The sequence below is a fragment of the Plectropomus leopardus genome, chromosome 3, assembly GCF_026936395.1.
Source record: "Plectropomus leopardus strain MGB_pleo_1.0 chromosome 3, ASM2693639v1, whole genome shotgun sequence".
Lineage (NCBI taxonomy): Eukaryota > Metazoa > Chordata > Actinopteri > Perciformes > Serranidae > Plectropomus > Plectropomus leopardus.
In genome coordinates this window covers 29,727,299-29,745,924 of record NC_142178.1, presented here as the reverse complement: position 1 = coordinate 29,745,924, position 18,626 = coordinate 29,727,299, and the positions used below count along the sequence as shown (strand labels likewise).

Here is an 18,626-nt window from a genome sequence, read left to right as displayed (position 1 = left end):
GAAAAATATAGATAAGACTCTTATCCTTTGATGTATAACTACTCATGTTCAATCCAATAAACAGTACCCCTTTTAAATGAGCCATGCCTGAAGCTTGTGCACTGTCTATGCATGCAGTCAATATATGTAGCTGCACAAATCAGCCACTCCTTTTCTGTCTCTACATCTCATTGTCCTCTTTCTTCACTTTCCATAAGTCATTTTCATTTATTTTCTTCCACAACCTCACCCTCTCATGACACCTTACATGGACCTTATGTGCAATACATCTTTTTGTTTTAAAGGTCCACTGTGTAGGATTTTGTGGCATCTAGTGGTGAGGTTACAGATTGCAGTCAACTGAAACTTCTCCCATGCACTAAGTGGAAGAACTGCGGTGGCTGACGCAAAAATGGCGACTGGCCCTATGTAGAGCCAGTGTTTGGTTTATCTGTTTTGAGCCACTGTAGAAACAACCTGGCCGACCCGTTCCCCTGGATTTATAAAAAGGGCTGGAAACAGGGTTAAAGGTGGGGTCCCAGTTATCCCTAGGAAAGTTGCTCAGTGGTGCACGACCAAATAAAGCTTGTTTTCTGGTGGTATAAAACTAATGTTCAGCACCGATTTTGCTAATTTAAATGGTGTTGGGATTATTCAATCTTGTGGCTAGTCTGCTAGACTTCTGAAATTTCATCAGCACTCAGCAATCAGATGGACTGGATCAAATCCTGATAGTGAAACAAGTCATTTCGCAGGGTTGTGTCACTCCAAAAATGTATCCTCTGATTTAAAACTATACCTATCACCATGTAACTCTATTGGAAAATATCTCTTTTGGAACCAATGATATTACATGACTGACCAAGGAGAACATGCTTTGGTTCATTTGTGTGACTTAAAATGGACTTTTATTGTAAAACCGCAATACCTTTTCTGTGCCTTTGCCCCTGGATGAACTCCATTACCCAGACTTCTAAAAACGACCCATTCTAACTTACAAAAACATAATGATTCTTAGTTTCAGATGATTATACACTAAATAAAATATTGTCATGAATATTATATTCCATTTCTGCCGATATATCTCCCTAAATACTACACATTGGACCTTTAAATGTTGATTTTTTGTAGGTAATAGTACATAACATATCATTAACACAAATAAAAGTATAACAACATTTAACCATCTCATATAATAATGTGACATTGACTGTCCCTTTTAGTAACATGTTAACTAATTGGTTGCATAGAATACCGTGCTGTAGCAAATATAGGGCGACACATCAAGCCACAAACTACACCACACAGTTGAAGCATCATACTGAACTTGACCTTGCATTTTGTGTAAAACACCTGCTGCAATGCTGCAATGCATGCTAGTCTTTCTCCATCTTGTCCTGCAGTACTTCATCTTCATATCAGTAGATAAAGAATGATGATCTGAATGTTGAGTTCATGTAAAAGAACAGTATTTTGCCGAAGGTCTTGGGTAATCTATGTTGTTAAAACTTATGTCACTAACATGCCTTCATCTGTCATCCCACCTTTTTACAATATCATTCCCCTCTTACTCTTCTCCTCACTCCAACTCCCCTCTGTGCTACTCTCCATCCCGTGTTTCACCCTACAGTCAGAAGCTGAGCTTCAAGGAGCGTGTGAGGATGGCGAGCCCCCGAGGTCAGAGCATCAAGAACAGGCAGACATCTTCAATGAACGACCGCCGCTCTCCGGTGGCTGAGGCTGGGACAGACGGCACCAGCCCTGCCAAGGTACAGAAGAGTTGGAGCTTCAACGACCGCACGCGCTTCAGACCCTCGCTGCGCCTAAAGAGCCAGTCACGCTCCACCACTGATGGTGAGTGACTCTGTCCCATTATTCCACTTTCAGACAATGTTAAACTATCAACTGTCAGTAGGTTGGAATGAGATTGGTACAAATTCGAGGTAGAATCGATTCTACGTTCAATAGTCTGCACAGTACTGCCATTAAATTAGATTAAAAATATTGTTTTGATAGTTGATAGTTTTTGAATAGTTACAACATGCAACCATCATCATATGCCAAATGCTGAAAATATCTTAAAGAAATGGTATACATGTTTTTTAAAAAAGGATGCAGGTTCACTTTCTTGTCTAGAGTTAGGAGATAGGAAGGTCATTAACATGCTCAATATGAAACTAAAACCTGAGCATGGTTCGCTTTTTTTAGCATAAAGACTGGATACAGAGGGAAACAGCTAAAATCACCTTTCAGAGTCTCCAAAATTCACTCCTGGGGTCATATTCACAAACATTATGAGAAAGCTTTCTGAGAAACTCTGAGCAAGGAAGGGTCAGAAACTTTGACCTTAGTGATGAGGTGTGACTGAGTGGTTTTCACAGACTTATCTTTTTGTGAGCCTGCAAAGTGCAGAGTGGAAATTAACAAATGTGAAATTCACAATATGTGACTGTAAAACTGCTGTTATTGTGACTGATGCACTTTGCCATTTGCAAATATCTTCATGTTGTGATCATTTTCATTTTTGGCTTTCTAGCATTATTGCCTTGGGTCAGAGATGTGAGTGTAACTCTAATGAGAGTGACCACAAACATTATCCCTGCACCATCCAGTCTGTAGCATTTTATTTACCCACTGTCAGCGTTTGGGGAGTTTTAGTCAGACTCCTTTGTGTTTCTGACATTTTGCCCTCTACTTAAGAAACGTTTAAGCCTCTTAAAAGTCATCTTCCCTACTTTCACTTTAGGAGCTCTCTTAAGGGCGAAGACACTTTATTAATAATGTTTATCCTTACCAGGATCTCGTCTTAACTTTAAGGGGAAATTCTTAGAAAAAGTCATAATTCTAAGAATTTTCTTAGAATTTTGTCATTAGGAGCAACTCTTAGTACTAGAAAGCTTTGTGAATATGGCCCCTGGGGTCTTGCTGACCCTGTGAGGATGCCAAGAAATTAAATAGTAAGCTACAGAGAGGTTTTTATTACCTTATGACTGAGCCAAGCTTGTTTTTTTCCAGTGTTTCCAGTCTTTATGCGAAGCTAACTGTTTTCTGGCTGTAGCTTCATATTTAACAAACAGAAATAAGCTAATAAAAAAGCTGAATTGTTCCTTTATGTACAAGCATGGAGTTAACTGAATCCCCGACCAGCTGACCTACCAGTCAACCCACCAGAGCTGGATTTGCCCACTAATTCAGGCAGGAGGATTGCTAATGGTTGTTTGCACTTCCTTCCTTTGGCCTAGCAGTGCTGGCCTGGCAAGCCCTCCTGGATAACAGCCAGTTGGTGTTTGTGGTGGGTGGACTGATGGATTGATGGAAGGTGGGAGTGCTGAGCTCCAGCAGCCGCATGGGGTGTCAGAGCCGGCCAGCTGGCTGAGGTGGAGTAGTGGACAGAAATCAATAACCAAGCTGGCCAAAACCAAACTGGTTGGCTGGTTTACCACAGTCCGTCTGATCATTCACCGTCACTGACATGTTGGCTAACTGAGATGTTAAAAGAAGAGAAATATTTCCTTTTCATTATAACTTCATTTGAAGTGAAGTAAGAAGTTATTTTGAAGCTGGGTTAGGCAGAAATCTGTAAAGGCAAAAAATGGCGGAGTATGAAAACACACCCTTCTACTGCAGCTCTTCCTTTCTCTGTCCTAAGCCCCTCCCCCAAGACGACCATTGACCCATGCACAAGGTCATTTCAGTAACCCAGTGTTTCCCATACATTCATTTATTTAATCTTATTTTATTGTAGAGCTCTCTCTATTTATCAGACCACAAATGAGACAAGAATTAGCTAGCTAGCCACCCCATGGTTTTTCCATCTTGCTCTGCACCACAGTGGACGGCTCCTCTAGGGAGGACGGTGGGAAGCAGCTCAGAGCTTCAGTCAGCTGCTGTAGCAGCTTGAATTTGACAGTTGACAGTTGTTTTAATTTATTGTCAGTCTCTCTTTTGACTCTCTTTTTGATAAGTCTGTCTAATTTTGGGGGGTTTCTTTGCAGTGTAGCCAGTTTTTGACTGCTGAAAAAATACTGGAATAGCAGTTTTCTCTGCAGGACTCTGCCATTGAATCAGACTTTCTCCAAAATGACATGCATGCGCATCTGCATTTGTAGAACAGCCAATAGGAACATCCTCTCCCTGAAATGACCAGTGATTGGCCAGTCTCCTGTCGCAGGCTAGATTTTCTGAAGCCTGAAAACTGCCAAAAGGAGGTGCAGAATACTAGTTGTTTTTTTTTTTTTTGTCAGTGCACTTTATTTACAATATGCTCAAAGTTTATCATGGGACCAAAATAAAACTGCCCAGCTTAATTGGAGCAAATCTGTGTTTTGTTTATTGGACCAAATCTTAAATCAGTGCTGCTTAATATTGTCATCAGGTGACACACAATCTTAAAAATCAGTAATTTCTAATTATTGTCAAACATAAAAACACTTAAATAGCTCAACGCTGCAGTCCAGCTCTTGCACTGTAACCCTCTGTTCACCTCCGCAGGGTGTCGTAACTCAGGAGGCCCATAAACAGAGCTGCACTGTCACAAAGTTGCATTATTAGCAGTATATCTCCACGCACACCAGAGACTTGTTCTTTAATACTAGACTGCTACACTGTTTCGTCTCTATAAGAACGATCTTTTTAACTGTTAAATCAGTTCACTTGATTCCACTCCTTTTCAGTTAGCCTGTCTGCATCTAGTGTTGTCACCTGATAAATCATCAATAACACAATATCAGATTTTGACTAAAAATCCATGTGAACCCAAATTTTGGCTTTCATTTTTACTTTACAAAATCAAAAACAAACAACCACAGTAAATGCTGCTAGATTTTTGCTCTAGGATTCCCTTATTTCAGGCTTCTATATATTTTTATATTAAGAGTGGTATTAATAGCTACTGTGAAATGTGATGCTTGTAGTGACAAATCCATCAAGAAATATCTACCAACTCTGCAGTGCTACAGAGCATTTTCATGTCTTTTACCTCATTGTTTTGGGATTTTTGTCACACAAACTCTGCTTTCATCAGACTTTGTTCACAGCAGCAGGCAGCAGTTTTAGGTGAATCTCTGGTAAACCCACAGTACACCGCTCAAGACACCAAACGGCAGACAGATGAAGTTAGCAACTAGCTGGTGAACATAAGAGGGCATTTAGCGGGAGATGGTGGAGAACTAAAAACCTAAAAGGAGAGTGAATATGGGATTTGCATTCCTAGGATGTATCTAAACATGACATGCTTACGTCTGTTGTACTGTAATGATTAAATAAGGTGACATTATGTCAATGTTGTATTTTTTGCTTTGTTCCTGCAACCCCAAAAATAATCAATGTTGCCTGTGGTCTGTGTCGTATGTAAAACTGACATTGGCGTTAGATGTCCTGACAGTGAATTTTGGTCATGCGATGTTACAACCTATATTTGTCCAAATTTTAATATCTTAACGATGGTGGGAAGCTCTAGTCTTTATTAGCATCACATAATGCTGTGTCAGCAAGTGATGTGTAGGAAGGAATGCGATTCCTTTTGGCAAAAAAAAGTTGTGATACTGAAATGTTGCTAAGGTTGTTTGCAAATAAAACAGTGACTGGGAAAATAAAGACTCCCTGCTCTGCACCCATGCAGGGCAGACTGATAAAATGAGGATGCTTTAAGAAGCTCAGTGTGAGGAATCTGTACTTTGCCTTTGTCTCAACAGAGGTTTTAGTAGTAAGACGAATACTACACATGCACAATAAATGCATTGTCTCACAGTTAACTGTTTGTATACATTCAGTGTAAAAATAGCCTAAGATATCCTAATCAGTGAACAAAATCCAAATGGTCCTTTTCTTTATCCTCTTTCTCAAGCAGCAGACTCCAACATGGCCACAGAGGATGGTTTCGATGAGAAAGGCTGCCACTGTGACATTTCAGTGGAAGACTTGCTGCCCTCAGTCAAGTCTGTCATTAGAGCTGTCAGGTGAGTCAAAAGAAATTGAACCATCTCCTTCAGTCCAACTAAAACTGTGTTTTTCTGCAATCAAAGTTGCATGCAAACAAACTGATTGCAACCCACAGCCTTTTAGCAGCTCTCCTGATTGAACACGCCGTTTTGAACTACCCGTGGGAGGAATGAACATGCATGAGTCTTAATTAAAGCACACAAAAAGTTATATATTGTGTTCTACCAATGCTTTAATATCTTATTCCCATGAGATATTAGTGGGCGCTTGCAAACAACTTTCAGTAATGTTTTTGGAGTCCTCATGTCCTGTGTGAGTTAATCTGATCTCCGAGATCGCCTGAATTCTTACTGTAATTAAAGCTGCCTACTCAAAACTACAACCAACCAACACCTTTTTGGTCATAGTGACTCAGTTCAGTATGGTGACTAACATAATATTAATCATGGATCAAAGAAGTAATAATAGATTTGTTTAAAAGCTTAACTCCTTATTTTTTCTTTGCCCTTTTTCATGCAGTTTGCTTCCAGTAAGAACTATTTTGGTTATTTAATTTAATTTCTAGCAACATTTGAGTTAAAGATCCTGTCGACACATATACAGATATGTGGCTATTTCCCCCTTCATATTAAAAAACAAAATCTGTCCACATGATCTTCATTTTGCCAAAAGACATTGGCAAGGATGCTGAGGTGGAGCAAATAGTACTATGTGCTGCAGACGCCTCTGACTGTCTGTGAAGTGGTGCAGCAATACAGAGTTAAGCTGTAAAGTGGTCATTTGACCAAGCAGTGTGCCCAAAGCAAAAGCAAACCAGTAGTCAGCCATTATTTTTGTTGTTTCTATCATATGCTTTTTACACAAAGCAACAATGGGCATGTCAGAATTGATAAGATGACTCAGGATTCTGTCATTTTTCTTATGTATCGGCATACGTAAAAAAGACAAAATGCTGTTATCTCAGGTAACAGCTGTGCAACAGAAAAGAACAAAATGTGTATATGTATATATGTTAAAATAAGTGTGCATATCTAGAAACTTCATGTGAAAAACAGCTTTACTAAAACTAGATGTAAAACACAAGTTAAGAAAATTGAGTAACAATACAAAAGCAGCATACATTTTAGCACAGACATTCAAGTATTTAATATGAGGGTGCAACACATTTGTGCTGAGTGCGATTGTTTTTCAAATGCTTCATTTTACGTATACACCTGGCTACAAAGTTACTTTAGTTTTGAAAAATTTGCACTTTAGAAAGCATTTTCAAAAATGTCTTTTAATATGATTTAACACTCTGTTTGCATGTGGATGAGAGGCCAAAACATTTTCAAAGATATCAGTGTTGAATCTGATGATTGGTGGGCTGTCTGATCAGTCAAACCTCACCGACACAGTCCTGATGAAGCAGATTTGCTGAGCTGTTCAGACTGTTAAAAGATAACTGCTGATGTTTCTACAATTAATTAATCCTAACGTTTGGTGTTAAGGAGAAAGATTTGAAGCCATGCTCAGTTTATTTCTGTGTCCTCTTTGAGTCCTTTCTCTCTCCACTCAGAAACTCACATATTTAGTGAAATTCTCTTGAGTTTTAACTTGAGGCTCCACAGGTGCATAAATTAAGAGAGTTGCTAGCCACAACCTCACTGGATGTTTTTCTAACATTCAGAGAGCTGATTGTTCAGGTGTTCAGACTGTTTGCATTGGTGTCAAGAAACATTTTTAAAATACAAGAAAAATAAAGGTACAGTTTGATGTTTTTATTCGCTGTCTAAAGTCTAAAATATCATCACTTCAGGGAGTCACTGCAGGTAATGTGTACTAACTATGTAAGAGCTCCCCCTTGTGGCTAATTTATGAGTCTCTCCGCTGTTTGTGCAGGATAATGAAGTTCCATGTAGCCAAGAAGAAGTTTAAGGAGACTCTGCGTCCTTATGATGTCAAGGATGTGATCGAACAGTACTCTGCCGGTCACTTGGACATGCTGTGTCGTATCAAGAGCCTGCAGACCAGGTAGACAGATGGCACACACTACATGACAACAATAGCTAATAGACTTTGTTCCTGTCTAACAAAAGCTGTTTGGCCACACTGTAACTGATTCATCTGTATCATGGTGTGTATGTGTGAATATGTGTCCTGAACTCATACCTTATACATGCATGGGTATATATGTGGACATCCTTGTTTTTGTCTTTGCATTTTGTGATTTTGTATGTGTGCACCTCCGCATGTGTGTGTGTTTGTTTTGCTTCTCCCACAGACTGGACATGATAGTAGGCCCACAGCCACTGAGCAGCCGAGCCAAGACCTTTTCCTCCCCCTCCCTGCCTTTCTATTACAGTCGGGGGAGAAAGAGCTCCATTCAGGGGTCAGAATGCCCCCCATTCCTGAAATTAAACTTTTTTCACAGCCTAGTCTTACAGAAATTGAATGGTCACTCTAAAAGGTATACTACACAGGATTTTCTGAAAAAAAAAAAAAAAAAAACAGTCTCAAATTTCTGGCCCACCAGAAGTGTGGCTGTGTTTTATTCTGCAGAGACTCCGCTCTCTGCCGTCGTTTACTTATTTTCTGTGTATGGGATGTTTATGGGTGTTCTTCCCCACAGTGCTCAGTTCAGTTTGGAGCTTCATAAAAAGGTAGCAACCAGGTGCCAGATTGTAAGCAGCAGGCATCTGAGAGACACAGCACCCTAAAATATGGAAACAAAGTTGGTTAGATCTTTTTTTTGGACAATAAATAAAAAATAAATAATAACATGGGCAAAAAACATATTCAGTAAGCAAACATAAGTATTTCATGTCCCAAAAGGAGCAGGAGGAAGTAAATACTCAATCAAATCCTACCCCCTTTTTTCCAGTTTTATGTACACATATATATATATATATATACACACAAATAGATGCTCAAATACCAACACATACATTCACATACACTTATACATAATGAGGCAAAACACCAAGCAAGAGTGAATTTTATGTTGACTTTAACTTTAACTTTTGCTGGCAAGTGTGTTTAAAAACAGTAACCAATAATCCTGTACAGAATACCTTTACCTTGGCATTTTGTGGTGGTGGGCACGAAATGTGTAAAAGTTATGTGGCAGCAATACAAAAACGCTAATAAACGCCAATAAAAAATCAATGACAGTCTTTGTTGCATTGGTTAGATGAATGAAGTATAAAGAGTGAGAAGGTCAGCATAAAGTGAATAAAAGGGGTGGTGGATGGGTCAAACAAACATGGACTTTCATCCAGGAGACTGCTGTTCATGTCACGTGTGAAACCAAAATTCAGTTGACTTAATGTAATTACATAAAGTGTGGCCATTTACATCACATACATAGTTATTTAAACTTAAATCATAATCTCTTCATGAACTTAAGTATTTTTTCTTTCCTTAAACCTAACTAATCTGCGCTCGTGTCACAACCAGAATGCAACTGTTTGCATTGCCGTTGTTTTCATGTTGCCAGCATATAATCTGACACATTTTGTGCCCACCGCCATGTACTGTGCTGTTAAGATGTTGTGTCCTTTTCAAGTATTTCTGCGGACTGAGTTGTTTCTCAATACATACACTGTTCTTTTCTCACACACTCTTGTCCCGGGTATGAGGTCATCCACTAACACAACTCAACAAAAATGCAAGATATTGATTGTGGTTTGAGTATTTGCTTTGTTTTTGTCTGATGCTTTGTGGGAAATTCTGGGATCCTTGCTGCAACACACATCACACAAACAAAATTCTCGAAGCACAACTATGTATACTTACCATAGACCAGGCATGTCAAACCGGTCCACAGGGGGGCCGGTGTGGCTGCAGGTTTTGTTTCCAACCAAGTAGCAGCACACCAGACTTGACTCATTTAATCAACTGATCTCCATCTTCAGACAGTTGATTGGTCAAACTGTGTGCTCTTGGTTGGTTGGCACAAAAACCTGCAGCCACACCGGCCCCCCTGTGGACCAGTTTGACATGCCTGCCATAGACTGTGCATACCTGCTACTGCTACAGCAATACTGACCCCTGCTGTTACTGAGTGTTAACTTAAACTGCTGCATGCAGTTCGTACTGTGTCCTCTAAAGTAATTGTCAAGGTGATTAACCAGTTGTCACCACATGACCAAAGTGATGATACCAGTTAACGTGCATGCACACTGAGATTGTAACCCCCGCTTTCTCCACGACAACTGCTCTAGAGCTTGTGTAATTACATCATCTGCTTGTGTCCTCTTTGTCTACAAAGGTGTAAAGGCACCCGATTGGACGATTAGCGGCCCCAACTGTTTATCTCATTGCACCCAACTCTTAACATTGGCGTAATTGTAGTGAATGGATGCGTACATTAATTAGCATTTTCTTTTGCTGATTTTCTGGAAATGTGGCTCAAATTTGCACCACTACATAAAGCAAATTTTTGGTTTTGAATCTCTTAATTATTTGCTCAGTTAAAACATGTTTTTTCAGTCATTGCATTTGACCACATCAAGTGGCAAACCACACATATTCCAAGAACTTTATAAAAGCACATTCAAAGAAAAGACCCTTAGTAATAAGTCTGGTTTGGTGTTGGAAGCTCTTGTCAAAGCTTTGTTATTAATTTCTCTAAATTGTTGGTGGTCTTATGATTGCATGACATTGTTCTTGGCTTATCCTGGGTCTCTGTTGAATTTAAGCCTTTTCACTAACAAAGGGACTTTATTAAGCAGATTCTACTGAACCTCACTGGATCAAGCAGTTTTTCTGAAAGTGCTAAATTTCTGCTGTAAAACTAAAGAAATACAATATATTTTCCAAAACCATATAAAGCAAACATTTGTTTGATACAAATGAAGAAACATAGCATAATATGTCATCCTTATATGTTTAGTAATGTTGTCTCATCCAGTGAGGAAATCGTTCATTTGGCTATATTTGTTGGAAAGGAACAAGGACAACGTTTGCAGTGATCTATGACTGTGTAGCACATTTAGCCTTTCCTCCTTTCTGTGGGCTGCCTCGTGGATTTCTACTTCGTCTATCTATAATTGTCTTATTGTGTTTGCATGTGCTTGTGTGTGTGTGTGTGTGTGTGTCTGTGTCTGTGTCTGTGTCTGTGTGTGTGTGGTTGTTTCAGAGTGGACCAAATCCTCGGGAAAGGCCAGATCCCTCTAGATAAGAAGATTCGGGAAAAGTTGCTGTCAGATGGAGATCTTTTAGAGGACATGAGCATGCTGGGTCGTGTCTGTAAAGTGGAGCGGCAGGTGAGTGTTATGCTTCTTGTTTTGTTCTCTGATAGTGAATAGTAAATAATAGGGAACCGTTATGCATTTCATCTCTTTCTGGGGCACACTCATACATCTTGAAGTGCACTGACCTTCTCATAGTGGAGTCAAATAAGCCCGCTAGAAACCCCATTTAGGGAGACCATATTCAGTCGACACCTTCTGCGAAACAACTCTCCAAAGGGATCTGGGGAAATAAAAGTTTTAGTTTTGATGCTATGGCGTGTCTGGGCACTCTGTTTTCGGTTGTTTTACAGTGTTTTCAGCTGTTTTTCTGACATGTCATATTTTGATTTTTGCCATACTATAGCCTTGCTTCTTTGGTAATTTTTTGAACATACATTATTATCTTGTTTTTGGCTGTTTTTGCAAAAGTCTATGCTATGGCGTGTCTTGGCATGCTATTTTACGCTGTTTTGAGGTGTTTTCAGCTGTTTTTAAGACATGTCATATTTTGACATTTTTGCCATACTATAGCCTTGGTGTTTTGGTGATTTTTTCACCGTGCATTATTATGTTGATTTTGACCATTTTTTTTATAGTTCAAAGCTATGGCGTGTCTTGGCACGCTATTTTATGCTGTTTTGGGGTGTTTTCTGCCCTTTTTATGACATGTCATATTTTGACATTTTTGCCATACTATAGCCTTGCCTTTTTGGTCATTTTTTGGACATGCATTATTATGGTGTTTTTGGCCATTTTTGCAACAGTCTATTCTATGGCGTGTCTTGGCACACTATTGTATGCTGTTTTGAGGTGTTTTCAGCTGTTTTTAAGACATGTTATATTTTGATTTTTGCCATACTATAGCCTTGCCTCTTTGGTAATTTCTTCAACATGAAGTTTTATGATGTTTTTGGCTGTTTTTGCTACAGTCTATGCTATGCCGTGACGTGGCACACGATTTAATGCCGTTTTGTGGTGTTTTCAACTGTTTTCAAGACATGTCATATTTTGACATTTTCGCCATACTATAGCCTTGCCTTTTTGGTCATTTTTTGGACATGTATTATTATGGTGTTTTTGGCTGATTTTGCAACAGTCTATGCTATGCCGTGTCTTGGCATGCTATTTTATGCTGTTTTGAGGTGTTTTCAGCTGTTTTTCAGACATGTCATATTTTGACATTTTTGCCATACTATAGCCTTGCCTTTTTGTTCATTTTTGCAACAGTCTATTCTATGGCTTGTCTTGGCACAATATTTTTAATCTGTTTTGAGGTGTTTTCAGATGTTTTTAAGACATGTCATATTTTGACATTTTTGCCATACTATAGCCTTGGTGTTTTGGTCATTTTTCAACATGAAGTTTTGTGGGTTTTTTGGCCTTTTTTGCAACAGTCTGTGCTATTCCTTGTCTTGGCACACTATTTTATGCTGTTTTGAGGTGTTTCATCTGTTTTCAAGACATGTCATATCGTATGCCCTGTCTAGGGGTGACCAGGATACAACATGATGAACCCATTTTCCTCAAGTCCCAAGCAGCCACATGGACAAGTGTGTCGAGATTCAAGAAAAGACGTGATTTATTTTACAACATGTGATTTAACGTATCAAAACCAGAACAAAAAGAAGATAACAAAACAGAAGTTTGCCTTTGTATAACCAACCGTAACCCAAAAATAAATTCAACTAAACACAAGCTCTTAAACAAAGAGATGCGTGGCGCGACTGGTTGGAAGAGGACAGAGATGGGGTTCCACCTGCGTTGCGGCGACGTCATCTTGCTCGTTAAATAGGGCTGGACCTCCGTCAATGCCTATCACCTGTCGACGCGGGAATTCGATCCACCAATCAGCTCCGAACGATGACGCACCTGAATTGACATATACATACGAGCAGCCAAAGAGCGATACGCACACATCCAACACAGCCATGCCACAAAGAAAATACAACAAATAACACACACAACGACCTCAGTCGTAACATCGTATTTCGAAATTTTTACCATACTATAGCCTTGCCTCTTTGGTCATTTTTTCAACATGAAGTTTTATGATGTTTTTAGCCATTTTTGCAACAGTCTATTCTATGGCGTGTCTTGGCACACTATTTTATGCTGTTTTGAGGTGTTTTCAGCTGTTTTTAAGACATGTTATATTTTGACATTTTTGCCATACCATAGCCTTGCCTTTTTGTTCATTTTTTGGACATGAATCATTATGCTGTTTTTGGCTATTTTTGAAACAGTCAATACTATGGCGTGTCTTGGCACACTATTTTATGCTGTTTTGAGGTGTTTTCAGCTTTTTTAAGACATGTCATATTTTGACATTTTCACCATAGTATAGCCTTGCCTTTTTTGGTCATTTTTTGGACATGAAGTTTTATGATGTTTTTGGTCATTTTTGCAACAGTCTATGCAATGGCTTGTCTTGGCATGCTATTTTATGCTGTTTTGAGGCGTTTTCAGCTGTTTTTAAGACATGTCATATTTTGACATTTTTGCCATACTATAGCCTTGGTATTTTGGTCATTTTTTCACCGTGCATTATTATGTTGATTTTGATCATTTTTTTATAGTTCAAAGCTATGGCGTGTCTTGGCATGCTATTTTATGCTGTTTTGAGGTGTTTTCAGCTGTTTTTCAGACATGTCATATTTTGACATTTTTGCCATACTACAGCCTTGGTGTTTTGGTCATTTTTTGGACATGCATTATTACGGTGTTTTTGGCTGTTTTTGCAGCAGTCTATGCTATGCCGTGACTTGGCACACTATTTTATGCTGTTTTGAGGTGTTTTCAACTGTTTTTAAGACATGTCATATTTTGACATTTTCGCCATACTATAGCCTTGCCTTTTTGGTCATTTTTTGGACATGCATTATTATGATGTTTTTGGCCATTTTTGCAACAGTCTATTCTATGGCGTGTCTTGGCATGCTATTTTATGCTGTTTTGAGGTGTTTTCAGCTGTTTTTCAGACATGTCATATTTTGACATTTTTGCCATACTATAGCCTTGGTGTTTTGGTCATTTTTTGTACATGCATTATTACGGTGTTTTTGGCTGTTTTTGCAACAGTCTATGCTATGCCGTGACTTGGCACACTATTTTATGCTGTTTTGAGGTGTTTTCAGCTTTTTTAAGACATGTCATATTTTCACATTTTCGCCATACTATAGCCTTGGTGTTTTGGTCATTTTTTGGACATGAAGTTTTATGATGTTTTTGGCTGTTTTTGCAACAGTCTATGCTATGCCGTGACTTGGCACACTATTTTATGCTGTTTTGAGGTGTTTTCAACTGTTTTTAAGACTATTTTGACATTTTCGCCATACTATAGCCTTGCCTTTTTGGTCATTGTTTGGACATGTATTATTATGGTGTTTTTGGCTGATTTTGCAACAGTCTATGCTATGCCGTGTCTTGGCATGCTATTTTATGCTGTTTTGAGGTGTTTTCAGCTGTTTTTAAGACATGTCATATTTTGACATTTTTGCCATACTATAGCCTTGCCTTTTTGTTCATTTTTTGGACATGCATTATTACGGTGTTTTTGGCTGTTTTTGCAACAGTCTATGCTATGCCGTGACTTGGCACACTATTTTATGCTGTTTTGAGGTGTTTTCAACTGTTTTTAAGACTATTTTGACATTTTCGCCATACTATAGCCTTGCCTTTTTGGTCATTTTTTGGACATGCATTATTATGGTGTTTTTGGCTGATTTTGCAACAGTCTATGCTATGGCGTGTCTTGGCATGCTATTTTATGCTGTTTTGAGGTGTTTTCAGCTGTTTTTAAGACATGTCATATTTTGACATTTTTGCCATACTATAGCCTTGCCTTTTTTGGTCATTTTATGGAGATGAAGTTTTATGATGTTTTTGGCTGTTTTTGCAACAGTCTGTGCTATGCCGTGACTTGGCACACTATTTTATCCTGTTTTGAGGTGTTTTCAGCTGTTTTTAAGACATGTCATATTTTGACATTTTTGCCATACTATAGCCTTGGTGTTTTGGTCATTTTTTGTACATGCATTATTATTGTGTTTTTGGCTGTTTTTGAAACAGTCTATGCTATGCCGTGACTTGGCACACTATTTTATGCTGTTTTGAGGTGTTTTCAACTGTTTTTAAGACATGTCATATTTTGACATTTTCGCCATACTATAGCCTTGCCTTTTTTGGTCATTTTATGGAGATGAAGTTTTATGATGTTTTTGGCTGTTTTTGCAACAGTCTGTGCTATGCCGTGACTTGGCACACTATTTTATGCTGTTTTGAGGTGTTTTCAGCTGTTTTTAAGACATGTCATATTTTGACATTTTTGCCATACTATAGCCTTGGTGTTTTGGTCATTTTTTGTACATGCATTATTATTGTGTTTTTGGCTGTTTTTGAAACAGTCTATGCTATGCCGTGACTTGGCACACTATTTTATGCTGTTTTGAGGTGTTTTCAACTGTTTTTAAGACATGTCATATTTTGACATTTTCGCCATACTATAGCCTTGCCTTTTTTGGTCATTTTATGGAGATGAAGTTTTATGATGTTTTTGGCTGTTTTTGCAACAGTCTATGCTATGCCGTGACTTGGCACACTATTTTATCCTGTTTTGAGGTGTTTTCAGCTGTTTTTAAGACATGTCATATTTTGACATTTTTGCCATACTATAGCCTTGGTGTTTTGGTCATTTTTTGTACATGCATTATTATTGTGTTTTTGACTGTTTTTGAAACAGTCTATGCTATGCCGTGACTTGGCACACTATTTTATGCTGTTTTGAGGTGTTTTCAACTGTTTTTAAGACATGTCATATTTTGACATTTTCGCCATACTATAGCCTTGCCTTTTTGGTCATTTTTTGGACATTTTTGCAACAGTCTATTCAATGGCGTGTCTTGGCATGCTATTTTATGTTGTTTTGAGGTGTTTTCAGCTGTTTTTCAGACATGTCATATTTTGACATTTTTGCCATACTATAGCCTTGCCTTTTTGTTCATTTTTTGGACATGCATTATTATGGTGTTTTTGGTCATTTTTGCAACAGTCTATGCTATGGCTTGTCTTGGCATGCTATTTTATGCTGTTTTGAGGTGTTTTCAGCTGTTTTTAAGACATGTCATACTTTGACATTTTTGCCATACTATAGCCTTGGTGTTTTAGTCATTTTTTGGACATGCATTATTATGGTGTTTTTGGCTGTTTTTGCAACAGTCTATGCTATGCCGTGACTTGGCACACTATTTTATCCTGTTTTGAGGTGTTTTCAACTGTTTTTAAGACGTCATATTTTGACATTTTTGCCATACTATAGCCTTGCCTTTTTGGTCATTTTTTGGACATGCATTATTACGGTGTTTTTGGCTGTTTTTGCAACAGTCTATGCTATGCCGTGACTTGGCACACTATTTTATGCTGTTTTGAGGTGTTTTCAACTGTTTTTAAGACATGTCATATTATGATATTTTCGCCATACTATAGCCTTGCCTTTTTGTTCATTTTTTGGACATGCATTATTATGGTGTTTTTGGTCATTTTTGCAACAGTCTATGCTATGGCGTGTCTTGGCATGCTATTTTATGCTGTTTTGAGGTGTTTTCAGCTGTTTTTAAGACATGTCATATTTTGACATTTTTGCCATACTATAGCCTTGGTGTTTTGGTCATTTTTTGTACATGCATTATTATTGTGTTTTTGGCTGTTTTTGAAACAGTCTATGCTATGCCGTGACTTGGCACACTATTTTATGCTGTTTTGAGGTGTTTTCAACTGTTTTTAAGACATGTCATATTTTGACATTTTCGCCATACTATAGCCTTGCCTTTTTGGTCATTTTTTGGACATTTTTGCAACAGTCTATTCAATGGCGTGTCTTGGCATGCTATTTTATGTTGTTTTGAGGTGTTTTCAGCTGTTTTTCAGACATGTCATATTTTGACATTTTTGCCATACTATAGCCTTGCCTTTTTGGTCATTTTTTGGACATGCATTATTATGGTGTTTTTGGTCATTTTTGCAACAGTCTATGCTATGGCTTGTCTTGGCATGCTATTTTATGCTGTTTTGAGGTGTTTTCAGCTGTTTTTAAGACATGTCATATTTTGACATTTTTGCCATACTATAGCCTTGGTGTTTTAGTCATTTTTTGGACATGCATTATTATGGTGTTTTTGGCTGTTTTTGCAACAGTCTATGCTATGCCGTGACTTGGCACACTATTTTATCCTGTTTTGAGGTGTTTTCAACTGTTTTTAAGACGTCATATTTTGACATTTTTGCCATACTATAGCCTTGCCTTTTTGGTCATTTTTTGGACATGCATTATTACGGTGTTTTTGGCTGTTTTTGCAACAGTCTATGCTATGCCGTGACTTGGCACACTATTTTATGCTGTTTTGAGGTGTTTTCAACTGTTTTTAAGACATGTCATATTTTGACATTTTCGCCATACTATAGCCTTGCCTTTTTGTTCATTTTTTGGACATGCATTATTATGGTGTTTTTGGTCATTTTTGCAACAGTCTATGCTATGGCGTGTCTTGGCATGCTATTTTATGCTGTTTTGAGGTGTTTTCAGCTGTTTTTAAGACATGTCATATTTTGACATTTTTGCCATACTATAGCCTTGGTGTTTTGGTCATTTTTTGGACATGAAGTTTTATGATGTCTTCGGCTGTTTTTGCAACAGTCTATGCTATGCCGTGACTTGGCACACTATTTTATGCTGTTTTGAGGTGTTTTCAGCTGTTTTTAAGACATGTCATATTTTGACATTTTCGCCATACTATAGCCTTGCCTTTTTGGTCATTTTTTGGACATGCATTATTATGGTGTTTTTGGCTGTTTTTGCAACAGTCTATGCTATGCCGTGACTTGGCACACTATTTTATCCTGTTTTGAGGTGTTTTCAACTGTTTTTAAGACGTCATATTTTGACATTTTTGCCATACTATAGCCTTGCCTTTTTGGTCATTTTTTGGACATGCATTATTATGGTGTTTTTGGCCATTTTTGCAACAGTCTATTCTATGGCGTGTCTTGGCATGCTATTTTATGCTGTTTTGAGGTGTTTTCAGCTGTTTTTAAGACATGTCATATTTTGACATTTTTGCCATACTATAGCCTTGCCTTTTTTGGTCATTTTATGGAGATGAAGTTTTATGATGTTTTTGGCTGTTTTTGCAACAGTCTGTGCTATGCCGTGACTTGGCACACTATTTTATCCTGTTTTGAGGTGTTTTCAGCTGTTTTTAAGACATGTCATATTTTGACATTTTTGCCATACTATAGCCTTGGTGTTTTGGTCATTTTTTGTACATGCATTATTATTGTGTTTTTGGCTGTTTTTGAAACAGTCTATGCTATGCCGTGACTTGGCACACTATTTTATGCTGTTTTGAGGTGTTTTCAGCTGTTTTTAAGACATGTCATATTTTGACATTTTTGCCATACTATAGCCTTGCCTTTTTGGTCATTTTTTTGGACATGCAT

At 38.1% G+C, this 18,626-nt stretch overlaps 1 protein-coding gene across 4 annotated transcripts in view; it reads left to right on the top strand.

The window, feature by feature from the left end:
• kcnq5b (potassium voltage-gated channel, KQT-like subfamily, member 5b) overlaps nucleotides 1-18,626 on the top strand; it is a 163,501-nt gene that overhangs the window by 127,708 nt on the left and 17,167 nt on the right. For 3 of the 4 annotated variants that reach the window (XM_088072614.1, XM_088072629.1, XM_088072618.1), the window contains 4 exons: nucleotides 1,610-1,833; nucleotides 5,828-5,936; nucleotides 7,801-7,932; nucleotides 11,042-11,168. In XM_088072614.1, the coding sequence (XP_087928740.1) occupies nucleotides 1,610-1,833; nucleotides 5,828-5,936; nucleotides 7,801-7,932; nucleotides 11,042-11,168 (592 nt within the window). Of the gene's footprint in view, nucleotides 1-1,609; nucleotides 1,834-5,827; nucleotides 5,937-7,800; nucleotides 7,933-8,182; nucleotides 8,291-11,041; nucleotides 11,169-18,626 lie in introns of all 4 variants that reach the window. The other variant, XM_088072624.1, reaches the window with a different exon arrangement.